At 42.3% G+C, this 23,298-nt stretch overlaps 1 protein-coding gene across 3 annotated transcripts in view; it reads right to left on the reverse strand.

The window, feature by feature from the left end:
* Positions 1-16,455: 16,455 nt before the first annotated feature.
* Positions 16,456-23,298, reverse strand: part of LOC119285494 (protein SUPPRESSOR OF QUENCHING 1, chloroplastic-like) — a 30,093-nt gene continuing 23,250 nt past the window's right edge. For all 3 annotated transcript variants that reach the window (XM_037564784.1, XM_037564782.1, XM_037564783.1), the window contains 9 exons: positions 23,073-23,230; positions 22,422-22,471; positions 22,220-22,341; positions 21,937-22,044; positions 19,596-19,688; positions 19,358-19,394; positions 18,983-19,230; positions 18,081-18,233; positions 16,456-17,677 (listed from right to left, as the gene is read on the reverse strand). In XM_037564784.1, the coding sequence (XP_037420681.1) occupies positions 17,510-17,677; positions 18,081-18,233; positions 18,983-19,230; positions 19,358-19,394; positions 19,596-19,688; positions 21,937-22,044; positions 22,220-22,341; positions 22,422-22,471; positions 23,073-23,230 (1,137 nt within the window). In that variant the 3' untranslated portion in view covers positions 16,456-17,509. The remainder of the gene's footprint in view (positions 17,678-18,080; positions 18,234-18,982; positions 19,231-19,357; positions 19,395-19,595; positions 19,689-21,936; positions 22,045-22,219; positions 22,342-22,421; positions 22,472-23,072; positions 23,231-23,298) is intronic.

Here is a 23,298-nt window from a genome sequence, read left to right on the forward strand (position 1 = left end):
AGTGTAATGGTGTGTCCGAACGTCATAACCGTACTTTATTAGATATAGTGCGATCTATGATGTCTCTTACCGATCTACCACTATCATTTTGGGGTTATGCATTAGAGACAGCTGCATTCACGTTAAATAGGACACCATCTAAGTCTGTTGAGACGACACAATCTGAACTGTGGTTTGGCAAGAAACCAAAGTTGTCGTTTCTTAAAGTTTGGGGTTGTGATGCTTATATGAAAAAGTTTCATCCTAATAAGCTCAAACCCAAATCGGAGAAATATGTCTTCATAGGATACCCAAAGGAGACTGTTGGGTACACCTTCTATCACAAATCCGAAGGCAAGACTTTTGTTGCTAAATTCGGAGTTTTTCTAGAGAAGGAGTTTCTCTCAAAAGAAGTGAGTGGGAGGAAAGTAGAACTTGATGAGGTAACTGTACCTGCTCCCTTATTGGAAAGTAGTTCATCACAGAAATCTGTTCTTGTGACTACTACACCAATTAGTGAGGAAGCTAATGATGATGATCATGTAACTTCAGATCAAGTTACTACCAAATCTCGTAGGTAAACCAGAGTGAGATCCGCACCAGAGTGGTACGGTAATCCTGTTCTGGAAGTCATGTTACTAGACCATGATGAACTTGCGAACTATGAGGAAGCGATGATGAGCCCAGATTCCGCGAAATGGTTTGAGGCCATGAAATCTGAGATATGATCCATGTATGAGAACAAAGTATGGACTTTGGTTGACTTGCCCGATGATCGGCAAGCCATAGAAAATAAATGGATCTTCAAGAGGAAGACGGACGCTGATAGTAGTGTTACTATCTACAAAGCTAGAATTGTCGCAAAAGGTTTTCGACAAGTTCAAGGTGTTGACTACGATGAGATATTCTCACTCGTATCTATGCTTAAGTCTGTCCGAATCATGTTAGCAATTGCCGCATTTTATGAAATCTGGCAAATGGATAAACAAAACTGCATTCCTTAATGGATTTACTAAAGAAGAGTTGTATACGATGCAACTAGAAGGTTTTGTCGATCCTAAAGGTGTTAACTAAATATGCAAGCTCCAGCGATCCATCTATGGACTGGTGCAAGAATCTCGGAGTTGGAATATACGCTTTGATAAGTTGATCAAAGCATATAGTTTTATACAGACTTGCGGTGAAGCCTGTATTTACAAGAAAGTGAGTGGGAGCACTACAACATTTCTGATAAGTATATGTGAATGACATATTGTTGATCGGAAATAATGTAGAATTATTCTGCAAAGCATAAAGGAGTTTTTCAAAGAAAGACCTCGGTGAAGCTGCTTACATATTGAGTATGAAGATCTATAGAGATAGATCAAGACACTTGATAAGTTTTTTCAATGAGTATATACCTTGACAAGATTTTGAAGTAGTTCAAAATGGAACAGTCAAAGAAAAGGTTTCTTGCCTGTGTTACAAGGTGTGAAGTTGAGTAAGACTCAAAGCCCGACCACGGCAGAAGATAGAAAGAGAATGAAAGTCATTCCCTATGCCTTAGTCATAGGTTCTATAAAGTATGCCATGCTGTATACCTGATCTATTGTATGCCCTACCACTGAGTTTGGCAAGGGAGTACGATAGTGATCTAGGAGTAGATCACTGGACAGCGGTCAAAATTATCCTTAGTGGAATAAGGATATGTTTCTCGATTATGGAAGTGAAAAAAGGTTCGTCGTAAAGGGTTACGCCGATGCAAGTTTTGACACTAATCTAGATGACTCTAAATCTCGGTCTAGATACATATTGAAAGTGGGAGCAATTAGCTAGAGTAGCTCCATGCAGAGCATTGTTGACATAGAAATTCGCAAAATACATGCGGATCTGAATGTGGCAGACCCGTTGACTAAGATTCTCTCACAAGCAAAACATGATCACACCTTAGTACTCCTTGGGTGTTAATCACATAGCGATGTGAACTAGATTACAGAATCTAGTAAACCCTTTGGGTGTTGGTCACATGGCGATGTGAACTATGGGTGTTAATCACATGATGATGTGAACTATCGATGTTAATCACATGGTGATGTGATCTAGGTTATTGACTCTAGTGCAAGTGGGAGACTGAAGGAAATATGCCCTAGAGGCAATAATAAAGTTATTATTTATTTCCTTATTTCATGATAAATGTTTATTATTCATGCTAGAATTGTATTAACCGGAAACATAATACATGTGTGAATACATAGACAAACAGAGTGTCACTAGTATGCCTCTACTTGACTAGCTCGTTAATCAAAGATGGTTATGTTTCCTAACCATGGACAAAGAGTTGTTATTTGATTAACGGGATCACATCATTAGGTGAATGATCTGATTGACATGACCCATTCCATTAGCTTAGCACCCGATCGTTTAGTATGTTGCTATTGCTTTCTTCATGACTTATACATGTTCCTATGACTATGAGATTATGCAACTCCCGTTTGCTGGAGGAACACTTTGTGTGCTACCAAACGTCACAACGTAACTGGGTGATTATAAAGGTGCTCTACAGGTGTCTCCAAAGGTACATGTTGGGTTGGCGTATTTCGAGATTAGGATTTGTCACTCCGATTGTCGGAGAGGTATCTCTAGGCCCTCTCGGTAATGCACATCACTTAAGCCTTGCAAGCATTGCAACTAATGAGTTAGTTGCGAGATGATGTATTACGGAACGAGTAAAGAGACTTGCCGGTAACGAGATTGAACTAGGTATTGAGATACCGACGATCGAATCTCGGGCAAGTAACATACCGATGACAAAGGGAACAACGTATGTTGTTATGCGGTCTGACCGATAAAGATCTTCATAGAATATGTAGGAGCCAATATGGGCATCCAGGTCCCGCTATTGGTTATTGACCGGAGACGTGTCTCGGTCATGTCTACATTGTTCTCGAACCGTAGGGTCCGCACGCTTAAGGTTTCGATGACAGTTATATTATGAGTTTATGAGTTTTGATGTACCGAAGGAGTTCGGAGTCCCGGATGAGATCGGGGACATGACGAGGAGTCTCGAAATGGTCGAGACGTAAAGATCGATATATTGGACGACTATATTCGGACTTCGAAAAGGTTCCGAGTGATTCGGGTATTTTTCGGAGTACCGGAGAGTTACGGGAATTCGTCGGGAGAAGTATTGGGCCTTATTGGGCCATACGGGAAAGAGAGAGGGGCTGCCTAGGGCAGGCCCCCCCCCCCAAGGCCTAGTCCGAATTGGACTAGGGGGAGGGGCTGCACCCCTTCCTTGTTCCTACTCCTACTACATGGAAGGACTCCTAGTTGGACTAAGAAAGGGGGAATCTACTCCCGGTGGGAGTAGGACTCCCCTAGGGCGCGCCATAGAGAGGGCCGGCCCTCCCCTCCTCCACTCCTTTACATACGGGGGCAGGGGGCACCCCATAGACACACAAGTTGATCTTCGTGATCGTTCCTTAGCCGTGTGCGGTGCCCCCCTCCACCATATTCCACATCGGTCATATTGTAGCGGTGCTTAGGCGAAGCCCTGCGACGGTAGAACATCAAAATCGTCACCACGCCGTCGTGCTAACGGAACTCCTCCCCATCGCTTTGCTGGATCGGAGCCCGGGGATCGTCATCGAGCTGAACGTGTGCCAAGAACTCGGAGGTGCCGGAGTAACGGTGCTTGGATCGGTCGGATCGTGAAGACGTACGACTACATCAACCGCGTTGTCACAACGCTTCCGCTGTCGGTCTACAAGGGTACGTAGATCACACTCTCCCCTCTCGTTGCTATGCATCACCATGATCTTGCGTGAGCGTAGGAAAAATTTTGAAATTACTACGAAACCCTACATAACAGTGAGTTGGTAAGGCCATCTCGATGAGACCGAGATCAGTATCGGTGTGACCGAACAGTTAGGGTTTCTAGTTGTGGTTGTGTCATATGAACTCTGTGGCACCAGATAGACAGAATCGGTGGGGCTGAGTTGGAGTTTAGGGTTTTGACATATTTGGATGGAGAAAGTGGTTAGGGCTTTGGAGCAATATCACTAAGCATTTGAGCAAGCAAGCCATTAAGCAACACCTCATCTCCTTTTAATAGTATTGGCTTTCCTATGGACTCATTGTGATCTTGGATAGTCTTGAGCTTTTGCCAATATGTGTCCTTAGCACCTTGAAGGGGCTCCACATCCTCTTTTCCTTTCCACGCCATTGTTGAACTTGTCTGAAATACACTAGATAGAAGCATTAGTCCAACAAGAGATATGTTGATATTAATTACCAAAATCACCCAGGGAGCACTTGTGCTTTCAATCTCCCCCTTTTTGGTAATTGATGACAACATAAATCAAAGCTTTAGGTAAATGATATGAAGAGTAGTAAGTAAAGCTTTGGAGGAACATGTAACATGCATAAGCTCCCCCTATATGTGTGCAATCATGTGAAGATAGAATATACTAAGATGTGAATGCATAACATGACAGAGCAAGCAGAGAGTTACATGTATCTTGGCTATATGCATCAGACCAAAAGATATTATTGAGAAACGTACATCCATGTTTATGAATCCCTCTTGCAAACAATATGTACAACAGCAAGAGATCATCATGCACATGAGTGTGATGCATATACTTACCTTGTGGTCTTGAGCTGACTTTAGAAAGAGTGGACCTGAGAAAACAGGGTTAGATAACACAAGATCACTCTAAGTAAAGCAGTTTTAGGGAACCACAAGAGTACCCCAAGAGTAATGGGTGAGTACTACAAGTACTTCACTTAGATATAGACATGCCCCCAAAGATTTAAAGATGTGCAATAAGTTCCAAAGATTTTTCTCCCCTTAGGCATAGACTCTTTCTCCCCCTGAATCTGATATTGGGTAATGGGAGAAGGTAGGGTGAGATAAAATCAGAGCAAATAGAATTTTCATAAATAGCTAGGATTAAACATATTAGCATGTCTTCCCCTGTTTAAACATGTGACTTCTCTCCTCTTTGTTAACAAGCATCTGTAGAAGAGCTTAGATGTGCTCATTTGATAAGCTTTGATGTGCTCTCTCTCCCTCTTTGACATCAATTTCCAAGAAGGGTACTTCTGGAACATGAGCCAAGTAGGTGAGGTCCTTGAGAGTCACTAAAAAGCAGTAGGTAGCTTACGATGCTGATAGAGGAAAGAATCGTTGAGTGGAGCTGAAGAAAATAGACAGTAAGAAATGGCAAAAGGTTTTCTCAAAGTTGAAATCATAGGTCACACTCATCGTTTAAGCTCAAAATGGGGTTACCATTTTTCGTTTAAGCATTTTGATGTATTCACAACTTGTTGAGTTCCTTTAGCTCATAACTTGGAGCAAAGCTTCTCTAAGATGGAATGACATACCTTGGGTTGTGGTGTTGATCTTGATCATGCAGTCAAACTTGTGTTGGATGCTCAAGATTGATGTTGTCCATCAAGAGTTGGGAGCACCACTAGTAGTTTGAGTTCATCTTCCTACATGGGTTAGTTTTGCAAGGAAGAGCACTTGTGTATCCAAATTGACAAACATGAAATTTGACATATGGAAGTAGTCAACGGATATGTATAGTGAGTTCATGCTTCCTTGTATTCAATAACCAAATCATAGGAACTTGGTGTAGAAATTGCTCAAAATATGAGTGACGTGCAATCTCATAGATTTTGGTTCATCCAAGTACCTACAAGGGTTAGATAACATGCAAGGGTACAAGTATAGATCCAAGACATATGATCATCATCATAATAGAAATATCAAGGATTAGTCATAAAAGGCTCATGCCTTGCATGTATCCAAATGGAGATTCTACTCCAAGTTTGAGGCATCAATGATATTCAATTCACCTCTCAAATGGAAATATACTTTCTCATCAAGCGGTTTGGTGAATATATCCGTGAATTGCTTATCGGTTCGAACATGCTTAAGATTGATGTCTCCTTTAGCAACATCATCCTGAATGAAATGATGTCGAACTTCAATGTTCTTAGTTCGAGAATGTTGCACGGGATTGTGAGCAATCTTAATAGCACTTTCATTGTCACAAAGCAATGGAACATGTTTCACATGTATCCCATAATCCTTAAGGGTTTGGGTCATCCAAAGTAATTGAGCACAACATGATCCGGCGGCAATGTATTCCGCTTCGGTAGTGGATAAGGATACTGAGTTTTTTCTTGGAGGACCAAGATGCAAGGGATCTACCAAGAAATTGACAAGTTCTCGAGGTGGACTTCCTATCAACCCTGTCACTGGCATAGTCCGAATCGGAGTAGCCGACAAGATCAAAGGATGACCTCTTAGGATACCAAATGTCAAAGTTTGGTGTGTGAATTAAGTATCTCACTATCCTTTTCACGGCCTTAAGATTACACTCTTTAGGGGCCACTTGATATCGTGCACACATGCACACACTTGGCATAATATCGGGATGGGAGTCACATAGATATAATAATGAACCAATCATGGAGCGGTAAACTTTTTGGTCAACCGGTTTGCCATCCTTAGTCAAGTCAAGATGTCCACTAGTAGGCATGGGTGTTTTCATACCTTTACTTCTCTTGCATGTTGACCTTCTTGAAAAGATCCTTGGTATACTTTGTTTGAGAGACAAAGGTACCTTTCTTAGTTTGCTTGGTTTGCATACCAAGGAAAAAAATTGAGTTCACTCATCATAGACATCTCAAACTTCTCTGAAAGCCTTCCAAACTTTTCACTAAAATGGGGGTTAGTAGAACCAAATATGATACCATCCACATAAATTTGGCACACAAATAATTCACCATTAACCCTTTTAGTAAAAAGTGTAGAATCAATCTTCCCAATTTCAAAGCCTTTTTCAATAAGAAACTTGGTCAAGCATTTATACCACGCTCTAGGAGCTTGTTTAAGACCATAAAGGGCTTTATGAAGTTTGTAGACATGATTAGGTTTCTTGGGATTGACAAAGCCGAGAGGTTGTTTAACATAAGCTTCCTTCTAAATTTCTCCATTAAGAAAAGCATTTTTAGTGTCCATTTGGTATAAGGTGATATCATGATGATTGGCATAAGCAAGTAAGATGCTTATGGACTCAAGTCTAGCAACAGGGGCATATGTCTCACCATAGTCCATACCTTCAACTTGAGTGTAGCCTTGAGCGACGAGACGGGCCTTGTTGCATACAACTTGTCCATCTTCATATTGCTTATTCCAAAACACCTATTTGGTTCCAATGACATTGTGCTTGTCGTCGGGCTTTTCAACCAATGTCCACACTTGATTCCTCTCAAAGTTGTGTAGCTCTTCGTGCATAGCATTCACCCAATCCGGATCCTCAAGAGCTTCTTCTACCTTCATAGGTTCAACACTAGAAATGAATGAGTAGTGTTCACAAAAGTTAGCCAAACGAGTTTTAGAGCGAGTAATTCTCCAAGTTTTAATGTCTTCGAAGATTTGTTTGACGGGATGGTCTCTTGTGACTCTTGCTCTAACTCGTGAGAGATTTTGTTTGGGTTGAGGTGGAACATCCTCTTCATTGTCTTCTTCTTCTCCTCCTTCAATGTTGTTGCTGTTGTCGTTCTCTTGTGGAGGTGGAGAGGGAGGTCGAGGTGGTTCATCTTTCTGCACTTCCTCATATCCTCCATCTTGACGTGTTCCGCTCATGGATGCCTCCAAGTCAACTTGCGGTTCACCTTGATGTGAAGTTGAGGTTTACACTTGAACGGATGAAGTACTCTCCTTCACCTCCATTGGAAGAATCTTGCCAATGGACAAATCTTGGATTGCTTCCGAAGGATCTTTGACTCCTACATCAATTGGGCAATTGCTCTACTTGCGAGCCGTTAGATTCATCAAACTTCACATCTACCGTCTCTTCAACCTTTCGGGTGAAATTGTTGTAGACACGGTAAGTGTGAGAGTTTGAGCCATAACCAAGTAGGAAACCTTCATGAGATTTACGAGAAATTTTTGAGCGACGATGCTTATCAAGAATGTAACACTTTGAGCCAAATACTCGAAAGTATCCAACTTGGGTTTTTTTACCGGTGATAAGCTTGTATGTCGTCTTGCCGAGAAGCTTGTGAAGATATAGTCGATTCGTAGCATGACAAGCTACTCAATCGCTTCTGCCCAAAAGTGTCTTGGTGTCTTGTACTCATCAAGCATCGTTCTTGCCATCTCGATAAGTGTCTGGTTCTTCCTCTCAACAACTCCATTTTGTTGAGGCGTGTACGCATCCGAGAACTCATGTGAGATCCCTTCTTCATCAAGAAAGGTATCCACATTTGCGTTCTTGAACTCGGTTCCATTGTCGCTTCGAACCTTCTTGATCTTCACTTCAAATTGGTTTTGGGCCTTCCTAGCAAAGTTCTTGAAGATATTTTGGGCCTGCCATTTGTCATCAATAAAGAACACCCACGTAAATCTTAAAAAGTCGTCAACAATGACCAAACCGAACGAGTTACCACCGAGACTCTTGTAGGCGTTGGGACCGAAAAGATCCATATGAAGTAGCTCAAGTGGTCTTCTCGTGGTCATGATGTTCTTCATGGGATGGCTTCCTCCAACCTTTTTTCCTGCTTGACAAGCACTACAAAGTCTATCATTGTCAAATATGACATCTTTAACACCAAGGATATGATCACCTTTAATAAGCTTATCAAGATTTCGCATGCCAACATGACCTAACCTTCTATGCCATAACCAACCTTTAGAAGATTTAGCAATTAAGCAAGTACGAGGTTGGACTTGAGTCACCTCTACGAGTACCGGTAAACACCATATTATGATTATCTCTTCGAAACACTTGGCAATCTACTTCAGTACATAAAACATTGAAACCGAAGTCAGATAGTCTAGATACGGAAAGGAGATGATCCCTTTTTTACCCTGCAAAAAAAGGGATTCAACGAGCATAACATTTTTGGATAGAGCTATCATTGGAAATGGCCACCATAACAAGGTCAAGTACCTTATCCTTGGAGTTATCTCCAAAAGTGACATACTTGCGTGGACCTTTGTTCTTAGCAAGCTCACGCAACGTGTCCTTATCTCCGATCGTACGATCAGTACATCCACTATCGAGTATCCATTCCTTCCCTCCGGGCATGTAACCACGAAGGTTAGCCATAAGACCAAAGTGTCTCATCGACTTCTCAAGGTTAAAGTCACTATCTTCATCTTCGTCATAATATCCATGCTCAACATCATCATGTAAATGATCATCACCTAGAGCAAGTGATTCATTAGATTTATGACCATGACAATGTGCATGTTTATGAATTCTAATAGTTTGTGAAATGATGCTACTAATGACTCCAACATTTCCTTTGGCACGCATAAGGTCACGGAGCGCAAATAGACATTCATCAAACTTAGGATCACTAGGGTTCATATTTTGAAAAGTAGTAGACTTTTGAAGCTCTCATCTAGATTTTTCAAGGAATAATTTGGAAATCACTTCTCAAGATATTTCCATATAGTATAAGCACGTTCAAAGGTAGGCAAGCATACAAGAAAATTTCTAGGAAATCCTCTAATGATAAGATCAATTGTTCTAAGATTGCGAGTCATGTCAAGATACTCATCGGGGTAGGATACAAAGGATCAATAGGGGGCACATAAGGGCTAGTAATATACTTGTTTAAATCATATTCATTGAAAATCTCAAGCATCTCATTATTCCAAGAATTATAGAACTCACCATCAAGTATAGGCACTCTACGTCTAATACTCCCGATCATAGACTCATCCACCTTCCTCCAATGGTTATTAAACCAAAGAAATGGAGACAGATGCTCTAATACCAATTGAAATGATCGAGAAGAGGGGTCTAGAGGGGGTGATTAGACCCTCAACAAGTAAAAGTGGCATTTGTTTAGTTCTTCAAGTTAAGGTGGAGTTTTAGCATAAGTTTAAGCATTCACAATAAATTTCAAGCAAGCATGACAAGAGTATATGCAACGGAAAGGGTAAACCATGCTAATTGCAAGAAAGTAAAGGGATGGGATTGGAGTGTGCAAACGCAATGAAGACACGGAGATATTTGGCATGGTTTTGATAGGTGGTGCTATCGTACATCCACGTTGATGGAGAATTCAACCCACAAAGGATAGCGGTTGCGCCAATCCATCGAGGGCTCCACCCATGAAGGGACCATGAAGAAACAACCTTATCTATCCCATCATAGCCATCGCCCACGAAGGACTTACCTCACTCGGGTAGATCTTAATGAAGTAGGCGGTCTCCTTGCCCTTATAAACTTCCTGGTTCAACTCCACAACTTGACGGAGGCCCCCAAGCGACACCTAACCAATCTAGGAGACACCACTCTCCAAAAGGTAATAGATGGTGTGTTGATGATGAACTCCGTGCCCTTGTGCTTCAAATGATAGTCTCCCCAACACTCAACTCTCTCACACAGATTTAGATATGGTGGAAAGATGATTTGAGTGGAAAGCAACTTGGGGAAGGCTATAAATCAAGATTTTTGTGGTAGGATTGGAATATATTGATCTCAACACATGAGTAGGTGGTTCTCTCTCAGAAAATGTATGGTGGAAGTGTAGGCACGTTCCGACGGCTCTCTCACATATGGACAAGGGGGTGGAGGGGTATATATAGCCTCCACACAAAATCCAACCATTACACACATTTAACCCATCTCGGTGAGACCGAATAGATAAACTTGATGGGACCGATTAGTTCAAAATGTGAACGTTAGGAATCTCAATGGGACCAACTCGAACAACTCGGTGGGACCGATGTGCTAGGGCTTAGGGCAAACCACATCTCGGTGGCGCCGATTACATCAACTCGGTGAGACCGAAGTGAAGCAATAGGACAACAGAGAATTGGTCAAGCCACCTTGGTGAGACCGATTGCAATTTCAGTGAGATCGAAATAATTGCAACTTGTAACAGTGAGTTGGTAAGGCCATCTCGGTGAGACCGAGATCTGTATTGGTGTGACTGAACTGTTAGGGTTTCTAGCTATGGATGTGTCATATGAACTATGTGGCACTGGATAGACAATCGATGGGGCCGAGTTGGAGTTTATTTTGACATATTTGGATGAAGAAAGTGGTTGAGGGCTTTTGAGCATATCACTAAGCATTTGAGCAAGCAAGCCATTAAGAAACACCTCATCCCCTTTTAATAGTATTGGCTTTCCTATGGACTCAATGTGATCTTGGATAGTCTTGAGATTTTGTCGTTATGTGTCCTTAGCACCTTGAAGGTATTCCACACCCTCTTGTCATTTCCACGCCATTGTTGAACTTGTCTAAAATACACTAGATAGAAGCATTAGTCCAACAAGAGATATGTTGATATTAATTACCTAAATCACCCAGGGAGCACTTGTGCTTTCATCATGTTATTCACCAAGTTCACCTCCGCCTAGAGTGTTGATGGGTCGGTTGCTATGACGATTGTGGCTGGCTGATGTATCTCCGTTGTTGACTCTATTTAGTGGTAGTAGTAGCAGTAGTAGCAACAGCAGTAGTAGTATGTGTGGTAGAAGATTGCCAACGCTTTGTTGACTTCTTGGTTGTGAGGACTGAACATGTTGCTTTTGTAAACTGAAATGTATCTAGAAAATGTTGCAATTGTCATACTATTATATCTATATCGGTGATGATCTTACCAACATTGGCTTTTCTACTCATCTAAACTGAATAATGTCGTATGTCTACATTTGTATTTATTGTCTGGAAGTAGTAGGGCTAAAACTTGTTCGATATTGCTGAATGATTGCAGATGCTCGTTTTGCATGTACTATGCTTTCTATGTTCCGGCAATACTTGATGAATTCTACTATTATGCTTTCCTATGTATTACTCCCTCTGTAAATAGAACTGATGTTCATCTAGCAAAGCTATTTGCTGTAACAGTTTTCCTGAAGGCACTCTAATATTCATCTCTTTTCGTTTCATCAGGTTTTCAATCACCAAAAGAAGCAACAATAAACAAGCAAAATTATGTTGTCGTTGGGAAAAGCTGTTGCTAAATTATTCCCCTATAGCAACTTTCTCTCATTTTTATTAGGCGACCTGTACAATTCTGTAGCAAGGATATAAAGGGAGTTAGTTACATTGTAAAGATTGGATTTTTAAATGTTTTACACCATGTTATGTCAATATGCAAAACCTGCCTACCAAACAGAAAGGATTGTGGACGGAGAGGTTTTAGGGATTCAAGGGGTTTTGAGGGGATTAGGTGAAAGGAAGGGATTCGCCCAATCCCCTGAAATCCCCCTCCCCAAACCTCCCCAATCCACTTCTACCAAACAAAGCCTTATGTTGCATACAGAGTACACAAGATCAGCATGCTCCTTCTCATGAGTCCATGGATTTCGTGAGTGCCAAATTTCCCACATCACCGAAATAATCTTTGCCCGTTCTTAATCCTTGAAATGGTTGTCACAAAGAATATCTCTTGACCAAGTATAAGAGGATGCAACCTTGGTTGATGGAAATCAAACCAAGTTTGGGCCTCATCCCAAGACCTACGTGCATGCGAGCATGAAACCGATGCATGCATTAAGTCCTCGTCTTTTGCCATACATACATTACATACACTAAAAGATTAGTATGTTTATGCTTCAAGGTAGCTTCATCGGGAGAACTCCGCGAACAACTCTCCATCAAACAACTCTAACCTTGATCCTAAAAAATCATAACCTTGGCACAACTTTGAGCTTCCATAAAGATGTCCAAATCAATTGATCTTACTTTGAAGTGCCGGTAACCGTCCCTTCCTCTAGAGTAGCATGCTCTTTTTGATTCACAAGAGCACGGTACGCTGATTTGATAGAGTAAACACCTGAAGTTTCAAAAGCCCAAGCAAAGAAATCTTGTCCTGCACCATGGTGAAGTTGGCCATAAAACGGCGCCCCGACGAGGAGCCGGCCTCATGGTCATGCTTGTCATACTTCCCGAACCCCATGGTGGGCGGCGAGTAGGGCTTGGTGTCGGGCGACTGGGGGCAAGGGGAAGAAGACTGTAAGTGAACTGGATGACCCCCTTTGCCGCACGCGTGGCAGGGAGGAGGTTCGGTGGTTGACATGCAGGGGTCCATTGATGGTGTTCTGGACTAGGGGGTGTTTACCACGTCGTCTCTCAGCCATATGGGCCAGAGTGAGGACTCCCATGAAGTTCAGCTAGTGGGCCACATTTGTCGGGCCCAACAGCGCCAAGATGGATATCTTTCGAATACTTAGCGCATACTCCAAGAGTTAGAGGTCATCTTCGTCACGATTACCTTAGATGTAACCAACTATGTGTAAACCCTAGGCACCCATTGTATCTATACTTTTTGTCTCCTGTTACCATCACACCAAGGCTAACAACTCAGGACTCTCTACTCGAGATCTGCTGAATTTGACTCCATCATCCACGTAAGCGTGGACTTATAAATAGGACAAATGGGTGGTGGTTGGATAGCCGATGCACGGGCCCAAAGCGAACACCGAGCGGATGCACTGCGCATCTGTCTAATGTCCGTGTGCACATAAATCAGCCCAAATTTATAACGGGAATGCAATACATGACAGACAAAATAGAATCTGCGTTTACGACGGCCCATAGTTTTTAGCATCATGGACCCAAACGGACGCAACCAGACCATATGAGTTGTCCGGTTGAAGTTGCCTTAACGAACACATGGCAAGATCGATAGCTCCGGGATTGGGCTGGTGCTTGGATTCCGCCGATCGGGAGGGCCGCTGGCGCAGCTCGGATATGAATCATGCATGTGGGATCCTTAAAAAAAAAAGAATCATGCGTGTGGCGATTGGCAGTGTAGGCTCTAGCCACGATGGTGCTCTGCTCGCAAGAACACCGCCATAACTGCACAGCATGTGTTTTCTGAAGTCAATATATCCGAAGAACCAGTGGACAGTGGAGCCTGGAGTTTCGACGGTCGCTGCTTGGCATCTTCATGGCTCTGCCCTTGTGTGGGCCGTGGCTGCCTGCCATCAAGCTCTTGGCTCCAGACACGGCTAAATTTCGTGTTTTGATTCTTTTTTGAAATCTATTCGAGATTTGACCCTACTTTGAAAAGAATTCAAGATCTGACCCTTTTGTTAATGCCAGAGACCATGGCGGTAGGGTATAACAACCTACCGCCAAGGTCCCTGACGGTAGGGTTGTATGCCATACCGTCAAAAAAACTCCTAAGTGTTGCACATAGTGCGTGCTCGTGCCTATCGCCAAGCACCTTGATGGTAGGGTTGTGCAGGCTACCGCCAGCCCGGTTGGCGGTAGCGATGTTTTCTACTGCCAAAGTCCCTGGCGGTAGGATGTTAGACCCTACCATCATAGACTTTGATGATAGCAAAAAGATCAGATCTCGAAAAAATTCAAACTAAGGTCAAATCTTAAATAGGTTTCAAAAAAAGTCAAAACACGAAAATTTGCCTCCAGACGCCATGAAACTAACCATGTGGTCTTTCCTCTCTTTTTGTTGGCAACCCCTGTCAATGTATGTTTGATTTGGGAGGCTACCAATTCTGGAATTTCTTCTCGAGTCGGGTCCGCGCGGTTCGCCTTTTCGAATGCAACAGTGTTTTTGGCTTTGGCAATACCAGCTAGCTAGCTACTTACTTGTGTGGGAGTCCTATAAAGAAAAGCCTGAGTTATAGACTGACTAAAGAAATCCACCAAGGAAGCGCCTATCTCTTACTTGATATCTGATTGATCTTGCAGAGCCGAATTGTTTGAACTTGATCGACCTTAAACGCTATCCGGCGTAAGCATCTGGATAATCTGGAATACGACGTGGCATACCCGAAAGCCCTAAGAAATGCATGGGAAAGAAGGTCAGATTAACCCCGAAAAAAGTGATCCAAAAATGGATACGGTGCTTTACCCGTAGACGCTTCTCCAGCTCTCGAACAATTTAACAGGTCTAGCGAACAGAGTGGTGCAGGTCTAGCGCGAGTCAAGACTCGTTTTAGTCGACGGATCAGACTCAGATCATCTACTACTAGCATGTCTTACTCGGCCCGTGGCTGATAGCTACTATCAGGCCATCTCAAACTCAAGGCCAATTCGAGCTTCACAGAACCAAGAAGCTTAGCTCCCCTTACCAAGACAGCTTAACAAGACACGCCGACTTACGGAAGCAACTAGTTAACGAGCGCTTCTTTGGGAGCCTCGTAACGATCAGCGCCACTTGGCGTGCTCTCAGTCATTCGCCACGTGTTGCGCTCTGGACGCTCTCTTCGGATTATTTTTATTTTTCTGCATGCGTTTTCAGCTTTTTAAACTTTTTTTTCGGGTTTTTTCGACGTTTTGGTTTTCTCCCGGTCTTCCTTAGCTTCTCGATCAAAAAATATTCGAAAAAAAAATTGCACGAAAAACGCATTTTCTTTTTTTTCGCGAAAGTCACGATTTTTTTCACAAGAGGCACGTTTGTGCTTTAGTGAAAGTCACAGTCGTGCCTTTCAGAAACGGAAAAAAACGCGTTTTCTATTTTTTTCGCGAGAGTCACGGTTTTGCTTCTGCGAGAGGCATGGTTGTGCTTTCGCGAGAGTCACGGACGTGCCTCTCGGAAAGGGAAAAACAAAACGCGTTTTTTGTTTTTTTTTCTTTCGCGAGTCACGGTTTTGCTTCCGCGAGAGGCATAGTTGTGCTTTCGCGAGAGTCACGGCCGTGCCTCTCAGAAAGGGGGAAAAATACGCGTTTTTTCTTTCGTGATAGACACGGTTTTGCTTCCACGAAAGGCACAGTTGTGCTTTTGCGAGAGTCATGGTCATGCCTCTCAGAAACGAAAAAATGTGTTTTCTAGTTTTTTTTCCTTCCACGGGAGTCACGGTTTTGCTTCCACAAGAGGCACTGGTGTGATTCGCGAAAGGCACGGGCGTGCCTCTTTCGAAAAGGTAAGAAAACCATGCTCTTGGTTTGGTTTTTTCGCCCGGCTTTTTCATCTGATTTTTTTTTTCATGAAAAAAAGTTCGTCAAAACCTATCAACATGGGATCTAGTTTTAAAGATCTCAACGCGAGGAATCCAATAATAAAAACGGTTCAAGATTTGGACGCACGGTTTAAAAGATAAAATGTTTTGAATAAACGAATCTATGAAAAAAGGAAAAACTCACAGACAAATGGCGTGCTACATATGTGCCACTTGTCACAATCTGAGAAAATGGAGTGTTCTTTGCAACGAGTACTCCTTAATTAGTGATTTCGCCGACTTGCTCGCCTTGTTGACTCATTCCAATACCAACAGCCCGCAATAACACTGCTCGTCAGGCAACATGATGGCCTCAAACACATGCTGCTTTGCAAATGACAGTCATAAGGCTCTTCAAACACATGGCATCTAATGGGCCCTGGACGTATGCAAGCGGACGGCGTCCGCTTGTCTGCCAACTACTTTTTGCTTCGAGGACGATTGCGGAGAGTCCCCAGCGTCCGCTTGCATCCCTACCTGGACGTGCCATAACAATTTAACAATCTGACTGACAGTCGGCCGTGTCTGTCCGAGCCCCACAAAGATTAACAAGCCTTGAGAAGTTAGATTTCAAGTCTGCACAAAGTCCGTTTGAACGTTTGGTAGACTTTTGAGAAACAGGTGGTGAATGGCGGAGGAGGTCAACAAGACGTGTCAGTTAATGACTTATCAATCCTCTGAATTCAGATTCACCGCCGGGGACTCGTCTCTCCACGATTAAGAACTTGATGGAATCCCTCCCTCCCACGCTCTTGAACTGGTGCTGCTTGCAATCTAATCCTATTGATATCTTCACAGGAGAATAATGGTCATGGTACAAGTCTACAAGATGAATTGATTAAGAAGCTATAGCGGCCATGATAAGCAATATCACAAATTGATGGAGCTATCAACTAACATACTTATATGTTTGACAGGAAGGGGCCATGACAGCTGATATTGTTCTTCATGTCGCTCCTAACAAACAAAACTGACAGGAGGTACATAACGTCTGGATCGGTCCAAACTGAATGATAGGTTGACATGTCTAAATTTTGTATTCATGGACATCAACACCGTTTGTGTGTCTTCATTTATTTATTTTATCTTATTTTATTGGACTTCTCAACACCCTTTCTCTATGTTGATATCCAAACTTGAGATTCTTGATGAGACACGTCTCAACTCCCTAATTGGATAACCAATCAAATGATTGCCCCTAGATGCCCATGTGCAAGACTAATAATAAATCAGTTAAATGAAACAAAAATTTCCGATCCCCGAGAGCTTTTGTGCAAAGAAAAAAGGTGAGGTTCACACATTTATCCTCCTTTCAAAACACATGCACGCCACTACAATGTGCAAAGCAAATAATCATCAGTGATTTGGATAAAGATGATTCTCGTTGGATGACAAATGGACTCCATATGGGTGTTCAAACAATCAACGGACAGGCAATATTATATAACTAATCACGTTTGATGTCCCGCCAGCCACGGGGATATGAGTGGAGCAAGGGTGAGTCTGCATGTCAGCCCACAACATAGACTAGAGACAAAATCAGAGTCAGGATAAGAATGCACGGTACGCAACCACCCTGGATCTGACTATACCTTATAAGTTCTTACCAGCAGCCATTAACTGCGAACTACCTGAATTATCTCTCGGCACCACAGTATAGGCTAGAGTAATTGGTGCAGGACTGGGTACCCCCTCTTGGAATTTGACATCAAAAGCCACAGATTGGTAAAGACAAACTTCGTCTTCTTTGCAGTAGTAAACCTGAAAATTCGAATACAAAATGCTCAAAACATGATCTTAGAAAAGAATAGTTCCTTTACTTCGGCTATGTGCTTGCACCAAAAGTGCAACCCATGTCACAAAAGTGCAACACCAGGATACCTCCATTGAATAAAAATGAGCACCACGTCACATGATCTAAAGATATCAATGATGCAAAAGGAATTCTTGTGTCCTAAATCAGTGACGTATCCACATAGATTCGAGATGATTCTATGCATGTGCCGTGTATTGGACCATCTTTATAGAAAATATAATGTGCTGCTGTAGTGTTTGCTAGAAGATCATGCGGTACTATCACTGAGTGGAAAAGATCAGTGTGATGTTCACCGATGATCCAAGAAATTAAACAGAACTATTGTTTGAAGGTTTAATATATCTCTACCTTGCAGTTGATCCTTCCTGTTGATGATGATGATGATGATGTTCTTTTGAACTTGAGTGACGCCTGCCCATCTGAGTTTAGAGATCCATTCACTGGCTCGATCTCAATTGCATTAGCTGGTTCTGTTTCCACATCAAATTTGCTGCGTGCTTCCTGATTCTCAGAGGTAAAAAAAGAAAGAAGATTTAGTCTACTGAAAACAAGCAAATTTATCATCTGAAGCAGCTCCTGTTGACAGAGCTGTTTCAAGAAATGTTTACTAAAACACTGAACTGACATTTAACCCAAATATACTTCATGATAGTAATCGCATGTAACATGTTAGATCTGATTAACTGTTATCCCTGTTCATATCTTACTGTCCTAGACTTCATACATGAATCAGGTACCTTCATCCGTTTTGGAAAAAAAAGGTACCTTCAGGTTTCCAGTCCAGCTAAGCTGTATGAAACATATCGCACAAGCCTTTTAACAAGACCATTTCTTTGAAAACAGAAGTGCTTGTACAGAATATGGAGGTTGCAAGCATGAACCTTAAAGCATCAAGACAAAACAAACATGTTGTAGGCAGTACAGAGATGAGATGCTGTCACACAATCAAATGAAGAATGCTGCTAATTTTGAATTTGTACCACACTATAATGTGTACAGTTTCACAAAACTCTACATTTGTTGTATAAACTATCACAGAACTGCACACTAAGATAGCTTCACGAAATTCCACATTTAGGGAGGCAAGGTATCACAAAATTCCACATTTTAGATTTTAACAGCGGTCTGACAGGTGCCCACCTGTGAAACTCTTATAAATAGCAAACGACCTTCAGCAACTATAAATGACTATCATGCACCATCTACGAGAAACTATGATGCAAAAGATAAAATCCTGAGAAGATTTGGACCTTTGAGAAATGGTAACCATCAGGAACTGAGATTGCAAGAGACACATATCCTTCCATTGAGGAACCACCATCAACATTAATAACATTTGTGTCTGCTGATAACCGTCGTCTTAGGCGTCTCAACGCCTTCGGTTTTGGTGATGGCGGCTGCACTCCAGTCAAATCTAGTGTGCGCACCTCAGCACCTCTCTCATTCAAAACTATAGATCTGATTGCACTGTTGTTTGTATCTGCTACAAGAAATCTTCCTACAAGATATCAGAAGCACAAGCATTATCCTCAGTTAACCTAAAAGAGAAATAATATAGGGAATAAGATTATATTTGTAACACTTGTATTTAACAACTTAACATAGAAAATAAAATAAAGTATTACCTTCTCCAACTTCAACAAGTCCAGCTGGCTCAGATAGCTGCATCAGCCAATTCAAAACATTTGTGTCATAAAGCGCTTCATAGACAATATTTCTTTTCACAGATAGTAACATAAAGAATACTCCATCAACCTATGGTTAAACTAGTATAGAATGCTGATTACGGTGGTATTTTTAATTAATAAGCATCGCATATCAAAGTAAATGCAGACAATAGAGATTGGTCGAGTGATCACTCACTTGAGCTGACAAGGCATCATCATCCTTGTATCCTGCACGTCCGGTACCAGCAATCGTTGTAACTTTTTTTGTGACAGGATCTAACTTTTTTATCTGCAGTTTCATAAGAGAACATGAAAATAATAGCGGATCTTGCAGCAAAACAATAGTGGTTGAAAGAGGCAAAAGAATCAGGGCATATTGTGTGCAGTAGGTACAAGAGGTGTAATAGTGCACTAGAGGCACAATTACCATCTCTAATGGCCATGAAAGTTTTGAAGAAATTCATCTTCCGTAGCACAAAATTCCGTATCTAAATTCGTCCACACACCCGAGTGAATAGTAACAAATTCAAATTTAGTGTGAATAATAGCTTTTGGTACTATTAAGTACTCGCAACAGGATTCATATTTTTGTTTCTCGTTGAGTGTGTGGATTGAATTTATATTTAGAATTTTGTGGATGGATGCTCTTTGTATCGATGTTGTCCATTTTCTTTTTCAATTTATGACCAGAGCTAATTTAGCCTTCAGTACAATAGTACATCCAGCCACATGCAAAGTTGGTGAAGGATTAGGCATATGTCCATCTATTTCCAGTTATGTACCCCATGAAAAAGCCTGTGTATATTTATAGAACCAACCTGTGTAGTTTGCTGCTATGAAGTTTTACTCATGCATTCTGTTTCCTGTATGCTTTTTGGGGGCATATTGCTTGTGCTAAGGGGCAACCCATGTCCAGTCACATGCTGGTAAGATGATTAGGCATAATTACTCTGCATGGCATCTAACTGAGATCCAGATTGCACCAACTTGAGTTCTATGAGCAAACCGAGCAATTGACAAGTCCTGTGGTTACTTATTTGATGGAAAAAACCTGAGTTATGTTCCCTTGGGAGGTGTCCCTTAATGAGTAAAGCTGTAGACAACATTCAGGTTTGCAATCACTCATTTATTAATCAACTGACGGGAAAGCTAACTGGTGACCGTTTGCTGGGAGAGCATGGCATTTCATACGTTTTTCCTGGCAGTTTTAGTTGTATCGGGGGTGGTAGTTTCTTTCAGAACAACACGGCATTTTCTGGGAGGATGGCAGTTTTGAGCCTTCATTCCAGAAAATGACATGCTCTTCTGAAGAAACTGAAACCCCCTGACAAACTAAAACTGCCATCAAAACGTTCGCAAATGCCACCTCCTCCCAGCGAACGGTCGCAGATAAGAGGGTCCTTAATCAACTGGATCTGGTATTTGGTAAAGAAGACTCTACTTTAGTCATGGCTCTATGAAGCATTCTAGCACACTACTAAAAAAGAAACAAGTCCATTCTAGATCGTCGAAGATGGGAGGCGCGCAACCTGGCCTGGGGCTCTCCAGGGGTGGGAAAGGAGGTGCCTATCCGCCCGTTCCTTTGGTGATCGGTGGCCACAGGCCTGGTGCGGGGGCGGGTTAGGAGCCATGGATGCCAGGGCAGCAGCCCTGGAGGGCAGGCTTCACGGTTGGCTCTCCAGCAAGCAACGCTGAGGCAGGTGTTGGCGGCGAGCTTCGGTCATGTGGGTGGCGAGGTGTATGGTGTGGTCCTGGCAAAGTTGTCGCCGGCAGTGGTGGCATAGCCCTGATCTAGATCTGGACTTCTGGAGTTCTCAACACGTCGGGTGCCCCTGCATCGGGGTGGGTCTTTAGCCTTTTCACGGTGTGGTGGGTAGGGGCGTTGTCAAGCAAAAGCTTTGTGCCTTGGCGTCCGCGGTGGCCATGCCTGCGCATGTCGTGTTCCTCTTGGGGAACCGCCTTGGTCCCTTCCCTCAACACTCAGGGTGAAAACTTTGTCCGCTTCAGCAGGCGCGGTGGCGGCACGTGGCATCGGTACCTTCTTGGAGGCGTCGTCATTGAGTGTGGGTGGTTATCGGTTGTGTCGGCATTACTCCTGTGCCTCTACAGGACAGCACTCTGGCAGTGTCTGGTTGTGCACTCTTGTGCTGTTTTTGAGTCTTCGTGTGGTGTGTCGTGTTTTCTTTTCTGATCAGCTTCTGAGGGCTTCCTCAGCACCATGTATCATTTGGCCTTGTGCTTTATATATAAAGCGGGGCGAAAGCCTAATCCGAGTAGATCCATTTGCACAAAGGCAGCCAAGAACAATTTACAGCTGGCTCCTTGTGGTGGCAAAAGTTTCCGATTACCGCTGAGTCGTGGGTGAAATAAAAACTATATACACTTAAACTTTCCACAATATTATAAATATGTATTTACTATTTAGTGATCAGAACTGGTCAGAATTTCTGAGAATCCTCCAAATCTCAACTGTGATTATGCAAATTTTGTTTCTTGGATGCAAATTCACATGATAGTGTCAAAAGATGATTGATTACCTTGTGATTATAAGAATCTGCAACATATATTTGATTATCGCTAGCATAGACAACACCCAAGGGATGCTGGAGTAGCACATCCCAGCCAGTCCCATCATGATCGCCAAACTGAACAGGAGGGAACATAATTACCTCTTAATAGGACAAATTTAGAAAATTATAACAGAACAAAGTAAATATGACTTAAAATGCTTGACCAGGTCAGTGCTCCACCAATAAACCATAACATCTTTCAGTATACATCTTTTGGTACCGAGAGAGAGAGAGAAGGTGAGAGAAATACCCTAAACAAATTATCTGGAAAATTTGGATCTCCCCCAGCAAGCCATCTTGACCCCCCTGACTTCATATTAACAGCTCGAATGGAACTGCTTTCACTATCAGCAACAAATAACTCCCGCAATTCTGCGTGGGTAACTCCATACAAATCAGGGCTCTGTGGCCTCAGATAAAAAGTAGTAATATGGTAATCACACAAAATATACCAGGATCCAATGAAATCCCAGATGGCTGCGCAAACGATGTGTTGGTGGGGCTGCAACATGAAACAACTAATTAAGAAATCGTAGCGTGTACATCGAAGGACCAAAAGACTGCAGCAGCCAGATGGGAAACTTCTAATTATCAGTGTGAATAGGCCCAAGTTGGTAATGTAGTTAGTAAATCAACAATGCATATGGAAACCTTGTTGTTAGTTGTCACCCAGCATAGATGTGAACCCAAGGTAGCACAACATAGGGTAAAAGGTTTCAAACCAAAGAATAGTTATACACTGATACAAAGCACGACTATAACCTGAAAGGTTGTTCAGTTCTAACACTCATTGAAATTACAGAAACCATAAACACAAGGCTGCAAGTTATTGTCTACAAACATGTCAAGTGCACAACGAGTTCCTGACTTCCTAAGGAGACACAATAGAAAAAAGCTGCCATACTCATTCATCTAATAGTCATACGGATCCATTTATCATGTAATCTCCCAGTGAGACATAATTAAATAAATTGTTAGAACAATCAGATAACAGCAGTCATTGTTAAATAACCACAGCTACAAATTACATGCTTTGGCACTGTGCGCCCATAGAGATGCCAGCTTACAAACTACTTTCCTGGCTGAAAGGGAAACACGATTACCTTGAACCATTCAGATTTTTTTCGGAGCCATTACCACTGAAAACTTCAGTTACACTATTAAGGGTGTTGTGTTTCCAGATTTGATGTTGTCCCGCCATCGCAATGTACACGGTCTCCTCCGAGGGAGCATAGCAGACATCCCATGGTGAATTTAGAACCTAGAATAACACTTCCAAATCAGGCTAACTGCCTTCTACAAACATCAAGTTTGATAATTAACTTCCAT

This window comes from Triticum dicoccoides, chromosome 4A (genome assembly GCF_002162155.2).
Source record: "Triticum dicoccoides isolate Atlit2015 ecotype Zavitan chromosome 4A, WEW_v2.0, whole genome shotgun sequence".
Taxonomy (NCBI): Eukaryota; Viridiplantae; Streptophyta; class Magnoliopsida; order Poales; family Poaceae; genus Triticum; species Triticum dicoccoides.